Source organism: Sebastes fasciatus, unplaced genomic scaffold, assembly GCF_043250625.1.
Source record: "Sebastes fasciatus isolate fSebFas1 unplaced genomic scaffold, fSebFas1.pri Scaffold_87, whole genome shotgun sequence".
Lineage (NCBI taxonomy): Eukaryota > Metazoa > Chordata > Actinopteri > Perciformes > Sebastidae > Sebastes > Sebastes fasciatus.
In genome coordinates, this window is record NW_027428275.1 from 15,108 (window position 1) to 22,500 (window position 7,393).

Here is a 7,393-nt window from a genome sequence, read left to right on the forward strand (position 1 = left end):
TAATTATTATAATTATAATTATTATAATTATTATTATTATAATTATTATTATTATTGTCTACATGTTTGTCTTAATGCAGTCGTTTATGTCTAAATGTGATAATTAGTTTAATGAGAAGAAAACATTTAGTTTATAAATTAAAATATTTTATTTTACAGTTAACTTAGTAATAATATTATTATTATTATTATTATTATTATTATTATTATTATTAACAATAATAATAACAATCAGAATCAGAATCAGAATATTAACATAAATCCAGTTGTTGATGTGGAGACCTGGCCGGTGTCTCTGGTGGAGACATGATGAAGAATAAAGACATGTCTTCATGTCTCCAGACTGTAGAGGACCAGACTGAGGACCAGACTGAGGACCTGATGGACTCTGTCTCCATCTAGAGGACAAACTGGAGACGTGATGAAGCGTCTTCATCTTCTAACAGAACCACTGGGTCACAATCAGGGATGAATATAATACTAATAACTTCTAATAATAATAATAATAATAATAATAATAATAATAATAATAATAATATATATATTATAATTTATATAAGAATATATAATATAGATAATATAGATATACTGTAGTGTTATAAGTGTCATTAATGATCTGAGCTCACATCTACAAGCTCATATATAAACACATTATATACGTATATATATATATATATGTATATATATATATATATATACATATATATATATTATATTAAAAGATGCTCTTTTATTTTGAAACTCCTTCAGTTATTTTAATGAATCGGTGTGATGTCACTGATGATGTCACTGATGATGTCATAACGTTTGGAAGAAGAGAGAACCAAAAGAGACGTTAAACACTATAAACATTAGACTTTTATTCTGAAGGAAACACACAAACAAAAGGAACAGTGAATCACTTCCTGCTTCAGCAGAACGCCATCATGGTTACAGTACAGCCGTTGATGCTAGCAGCCGGCTAGCTCGCTAATGGCATTAATGAACTGCGGTGCGTTCAGGTCCCATCGGAGAACAGAGAACCCCGCACACCGTCTCATAAACTTTAATAAATACATAAATACAACTAGCTTCATGTTATTAGTTCCATCTCGTTGATTCATCCTAATAAAACTAATCATTAATTAACGCTGATCACAAGGCACCGCGTGTTCCTGAACGCAGCACGCCGCCGCCGGCAGCCGTTCAGTAAACATCTGGACAACATGACCTTTAAACACACTTTAACTTTCTCTTCAACACTTCCTGTCACATGACTCACACTGTACACACACGCACGCACGCACGCACGCACGCACGCACGCACGCACGCACGCACGCACCAGTAAAGGCTTTTAATCTGGTAGGGCTACAGGAGCTAACAGGAAGTGCAGGTTTTTATCTGTTACCGCTCCGTCTACAGCAGTTACCATGACAACGGGTCTACAGCAGGTGGCTAAAGTGCATAGCAACAACTCAGGTCATTAACTACCCGTCACCAGGGAGACCAGTGGTGGTTAGCCACATGCTAACGAGAGGCTAATGTACAGCTAGCTTCGTTAGCTGAAGCGTAGCAGGAAGTAGTTTATTTATGAAAGATACATCCCAGAGCACTGATGCATTGTGGGGGATGTGCTATCATCGTTCAGTTCATAATGTGCTTTAGTCGTCATACAGTATTAAAAGGTTTCATTTGCAGGAAAACAACAACAACAACAACAACGTAAAGACTGATAAAATATCTCTATATAAATATCTAACCTCTAGCAGCGAGTTATCTGAGTGTTTATTAGTGTTTTAGAACGAAACCGCCGTGAAACTATCAGAAAATAACCTTTCATTTCTCTGATTCGCTGCTTTGTTCTCACTAACGCCGCTCCCTCTCTTCATTCACTCTATGGCTCTACCATCACCGCTCCCTCTCTTCATTCACTCTATAGCTCTACCACCACCGCTCCCTCTCTTCATTCACTCTATAGCTCTACCATCACCGCTCCCTCTCTTCATTCACTCTATAGCTCTACCATCACCGCTCCCTCTCTTCATTCACTCTATAGCTCTACCATCACCGCTCCCTCTCTTCATTCACTCTATAGCTCTACCATCACCGCTCCCTCTCTTCATTCACTCTATAGCTCTACCATCACCGCTCCCTCTCTTCATTCACTCTATAGCTCTACCATCACCGCTCCCTCTCTTCATTCACTCTATAGCTCTACCATCACCGCTCCCTCTCTTCATTCACTCTATAGCTCTACCATCACCGCTCCCTCTCTTCATTCACTCTATAGCTCTACCATCACCGCTCCCTCTCTTCATTCACTCTATAGCTCTACCACCACCGCTCCCTCTCTTCATTCACTCTATAGCTCTACCATCACCGCTCCCTCTCTTCATTCACTCTATAGCTCATGTTCATGAAAATAACAGTAGTAGTAGTCAAGATCACTTAAGTCCAGGACAAGTCCAAATGAGGTCAAGACAGGGGCTAAAGGACATCAAAAACAAGTCCAGGACAAATCCGAGTCAACCCAGATTCCACTGACAGCGGAGGACAACATGAAACAGAGTGCAGGTTCTTCTCACTGAGGTTTGGTCTGGTTCTAGGTTCTGGTTCAGGGTCACATCGTCATTCTCCTGCTTTACGAATTAGACATCTTCAGGGATACGACACAAGATCTATCGAACACTAAGAGAACCCAACGTTACTTTTCAGGTTGGGCTGAGTCCAAATGTCCCCCCTCTGGACTTATGGACTGGGCCCTCCTGGACTTGGGTCATTCCATCACATACAGTCATCACAACAAGTCTGCATCGGTGACGTGCTGCACAATGACACCAGGCCCTATTTAGACCTAGACCCTACCTAGACTTTAGACCTAGACCCTAAGATCCATCTCTGGACAGAATCCACTTGAGAACTTGAGTCTGCCAGTGTGGGGAAGTCCGGACACCTGGATTCAGCCCTGCTCCAGACCCAGACTGGGTCCACGTAGGTTTTAGAGTTAAAGATCTTTGAACTGAGCCTGAAGGCATCGAGGTTTAACACCGTAGATCAACCTGAACCAGACACCACAGAAGGGTCCATCGCCTCATTTCTCTGTCTTCAAACCAACATCTGGAGTCTTCTGAACACAGAGTTCAGGCTGGTGGTTCAGGACTTAAAGATCCGTGCTGCTGGTCTTCTCTGGCAGCTGACCGGGTTTCTGTTAAGAATCAGCGGTCATGGTGGAGAAGAAGAAGTGAAGGGAGGTCTGAGGTGAGGAACAAGTCACATCCTGAATCCTCCTCCAGTCAGCCGTCCTCATGTCGTTGAGTTGTCAGAATCAGAGCTGTGATTCTGGACGATGTGGATCCAATTCTTCAATGAGAAGTGGAGCCAGATGTTGTCACGGTTTACAAAATGGTACTGAAGCCTTGTGGAGCTCTCTGAAACTCCAGTAATGCCTTGAACCCATCACGGGTCTTTGGGAGGTTTTAAGAAAGCACTTGTGAATCCGTGTCAGACTTGTGAAGCCTTACAGGTCACCTGGTGGATCCTCAGGGTGGCTACCGAATCCTTCGGACGCTTTGACGGAGCCCTTATGACTCCTGATTGTCTTTAAAGCTTCGGGTCGGTCGTGTTCCTCAGAAACATCGGTTCTATTCCCGACAAAGAATCAAATGCTCTGACAAAAAACGAGAAAAATCCAGCATCTGAGTCGGTCGCCGGACAGGAGGCAAACCTGGGCCGGTTTCTGTGCTGGTTTCTGTGCTGGTTTCTGTGCTGGTTTCTGTGCTGGTTTCTGGTTTCTGTGCTGGTTTCTGGGCTGGTTTCTGTGCTGGTTTCTGGGCTGGTTTCTGGGCTGGTTTCTGGGCTGGTTTCTGGGCTGGTTTCTGTGCTGGTTTCTGTGCTGGTTTCTGGTTTCTGTGCTGGTTTCTGGGCTGGTTTCTGTGCTGGTTTCTGGTTTCTGGGCTGGTTTCTGGGCTGACGCCCTGCAGACTCCTTAATTATTGGGATGCTTTTACTGAGCACCTACAAATCCCTTTGTAAGGTTTTAAAGATTTCCCATGAGGCCGTGCCAGGTAATCCAGCTGAGTCGGGCCAACTGGGGCCGAGTGTTGGTACACTCGGATGTGTTCCGGCAAAAGAGGACCAGATGTGAACCGGGTCTGGTTCTTATAGGGCAGCAGGATTCTAGGAAACCCAAATGAGCAGGATTTAGAACGGGTCCTGATGGGGATGTGCTCCAGTGAACGCAACGGTCCTACGAACATGCCGGGACAACCTCCGGATCTGGTGTGGCGCTTCAGTGCTCATGTGAATCTCAGTGAGTGCAACATTGAAACATGTCCTGTGGTGGTCTCACCAGTAGGGGGCGCTGGTCTCACAAGTAGGGGGCGCTGGTCTCACCAGTAGGGGGCGCTGATCTCCACGTGACCCCAGCTCTGCCATTCGGGGAAGTTCCCCGCTGACGTCCGGGGGCTTCCGAAGGGATCGATCTCCCTCTGCTCTCCGCCGCGGTCCCTCTGGATCTCCAGCCCGGCCGTGCTCTCGCTGCTCTGGGTCGGGCTGCCGTTTGGGTCCGTCAGCCGGTAGTTGTTCCCGAGGTTGTTGTCCCAGAAGGTGCGGTCCTGAGTCTGGTACCGAATGCAGAACTCCGCTCTATTGGAGCGCTCGAGGAGCTCCGGTACCGAGACGGAGAAGGAGAAGGTGTCGGTGTCGGGGCAGCCGTAGACGTTGTTCAGGTACCGACACGGAACATCCTGGAACGAGCGCCACGAGTCAAAGGTGATCCGGACCGAGATGAACTTGTCAAAGCAGAGATTTCGGACCTGAACGGTACCTGAGAGCAGACGCTCCTGGACGGAACAGGTCTCTAGACAAACCTGCTGGGCTTTGAGCCGGTTCCTCAAGTCCAGATAGTCTGCAGCCGGCTGGGTGAAGTCCAGAACCAGGACCGACCCAAAATCTGCAGCGTCTGGAAGAGAAGTGAGTATTAACTTCATTCTGCTTGTTTACATTGTTAGACGGGCTGTCAGTACTCTAAACTACTACTAGTACCAGAACCACAACAGGTTCTGCATTCAGCATCAATAAGATGCTCCAATCAGAACATGTCAGACTGCGGCCCAACAGCGGTGAGTCAGTGACGAGCTGCTCACCTTTGTTGTCTCCCAGGTGCAGTCCGGCGGCGGCGCCCTCCATCTCCGTCAGGTGGAACTGCAGCTCAGTCAGCGGGTCGTCTTCGGCCTCGTTGAACACGTGGATGGCGGTGAGCGCCAGACCTCGAGAGTCTGCAAACACCACGCTCTTCTTCTTCTTCCTCCTCCTCAGCCATGCCAGACCGCCACCGCCGATCTCTGCAGCCGTCGCCACCGTGGCAACCCCCACGGCGTTGTTACTGAAGGACAGACAAGGTCGCAGCGGTTCACAGCGCTTCAACAGAGTTGATGACGAACAGCGGTCGTCATAGTTACTGAGGAAGGAGCGCAGAGGAGGAGAGCTGGCCAGGCAGATCCTCACCGCCATGTCCACGGGACCGCCGCGGCGAGAGTCCAGGATGTGGAGAACCCTGCAGAGACACAGAGAACAGGGTTCTATCGGTTCTACACTGAGAACAGGGTTCTATCGGTTCTACACTGAGAACAGGGTTCTATCGGTTCTACACTGAGAACAGGGTTCTATCGGTTCTACACTGAGAACACGGTTCTACTGGTTCTACACAGAGAACAGGGTTCTATCGGTTCTACACTGAGAACAGGGTTCTACTGGTTCTACACTGAGAACAGGGTTCTATCGGTTCTACACTGAGAACAGGGTTCTATCGGTTCTACACTGAGAACAGGGTTCTATCGGTTCTACACTGAGAACAGGGTTCTATCGGTTCTACACTGAGAACACGGTTCTACTGGTTCTACACAGAGAACAGGGTTCTATCGGTTCTACACTGAGAACAGGGTTCTATCGGTTCTACACTGAGAACAGGGTTCTATCGGTTCTACACTGAGAACAGGGTTCTATTGGTTCTACACTGAGAACACGGTTCTATCGGTTCTACAGCTGTGATTGTTGTTCTTCTTGTTTGATGGTAAATAAATAAATAAATTAAACAGAATATAGATCATATTAATGATCTGAGCTCAGCAGAGGAGCAGGTCGATCACAGATGATAGATCATAGAGCAGCAGCAGCAGCAGCAGCTGCACAGCAGCGCAGCAGCAGCAGCAGCAGCAGCAGCTGCACAGCAGCAGCGCAGCAGCAGCAGCACAGCTGCGCAGCAGCAGCAGCATAGCAGCAGCTGCAGCAGCAGCACAGCAGCGCAGCTGCAGCAGCGCAGCACAGCAGCAGCACTGCAGCAGCAGCACAGCAGCAGCAGCAGCACAGCTGCGCAGCAGCAGCAGCGCAGCACAGCAGCAGCGCAGCAGCAGCACAGCAGGAGCGCAGCTGCAGCAGCACAGCAACACAGCTGCGCAGCAGCAGCAGCAGCAGCACAGCAGGAGCAGCAGCAGCAGCACAGCAGCAGCGCAGCTGCAGCAGCACAGCAGCACAGCTGCGCAGCAGCAGCAGCAGCAGCACAGCAGGAGCAGCAGCAGCAGCACAGCAGCAGCGCAGCAGCAGCAGCAGCACAGCAGCAGCGCAGCAGCAGCAGCACAGCTGCGCAGCAGCAGCAGCGCAGCAGCAGCAGCACAGCTGCGCAGCAGCAGCAGCGCAGCAGCAGCAGCAGCAGGTGTGCTTGGTGTGTTTGGTGTGTTTGGAGTTAGCAGCTGTTGTGTCGCAGTTTGTGTCTCACCTGGTGCCGTTCATTGATAGTCCAGTCTCAGTAGAATCCGGTAGAACCCGGTAGAACCAGCACCGCAGCGAGCCGCTCAGCTTCCGGGTTCTGTTCTGCTTCTATTCTGTTTTATTTATTTTTATTCTCTTTTTAGTTTCAGCCATTTCACCCAGAAGCTGCTGCCCCCCCCCCACAGAGACAATAGCCAATCAGCGCTCTGCTCCGTCAGCTGCTCGCTCTCTCAGCCAATCAGATGGAAGCCCAAAAACAGAGAGAGCAGTGACGTAACGGCTGGGCGGAGCCTGTCCTCTAGTTTAAAGTAACTGGGAGTTTGGAGCCCTGAGTGCGGACTGACAGGCAGTTTGGAGCCCTGAGGACGGACTGACAGGCAGTTTGGAGCCCTGAGTGGAGACTGACAGGCAGTATGGAGCCCTGAGGACGGACTGACAGGCAGTATGGAGCCCTGAGGACGGACTGACAGGCAGTATGGAGCCCTGAGGACGGACTGACAGGCAGTTTGGAGCCCTGAGGACGGACTGACAGGCAGTATGGAGCCCTGAGGACGGACTGACAGGCAGATTGGAGCCCTGAGTGAAGACTGACAGGCAGTTTGGAGCCCTGAGGACGGACTGACAGGCAGTATGGAGCCCTGAGGACGG

General features: G+C 49.1%; 1 protein-coding gene across 2 annotated transcripts; it reads right to left on the reverse strand.

Annotated features, from left to right (window-relative positions):
- Window positions 1-835: 835 nt before the first annotated feature.
- Window positions 836-6,974, reverse strand: LOC141763885 (protein phosphatase 1 regulatory subunit 3C-B-like). 2 transcript variants are annotated; one of them, XM_074628661.1, is made up of 3 exons: window positions 6,753-6,974; window positions 5,125-5,363; window positions 836-4,940 (listed from the first exon to the last, which is right to left on the reverse strand). In XM_074628661.1, the coding sequence occupies exons 1-3, from the start codon at window positions 6,764-6,766 to the stop codon at window positions 4,369-4,371; spliced, it is 825 nt and encodes a 274-aa protein (XP_074484762.1). In that variant the 5' UTR covers window positions 6,767-6,974; the 3' UTR covers window positions 836-4,368. The 2 variants fall into 2 exon arrangements, with proteins under 2 accessions (XP_074484762.1, XP_074484761.1); XM_074628660.1 differs by having other exon boundaries at window positions 5,125-5,534; window positions 6,753-6,970.
- Between the last annotated feature and the right edge of the window lie 419 nt (window positions 6,975-7,393).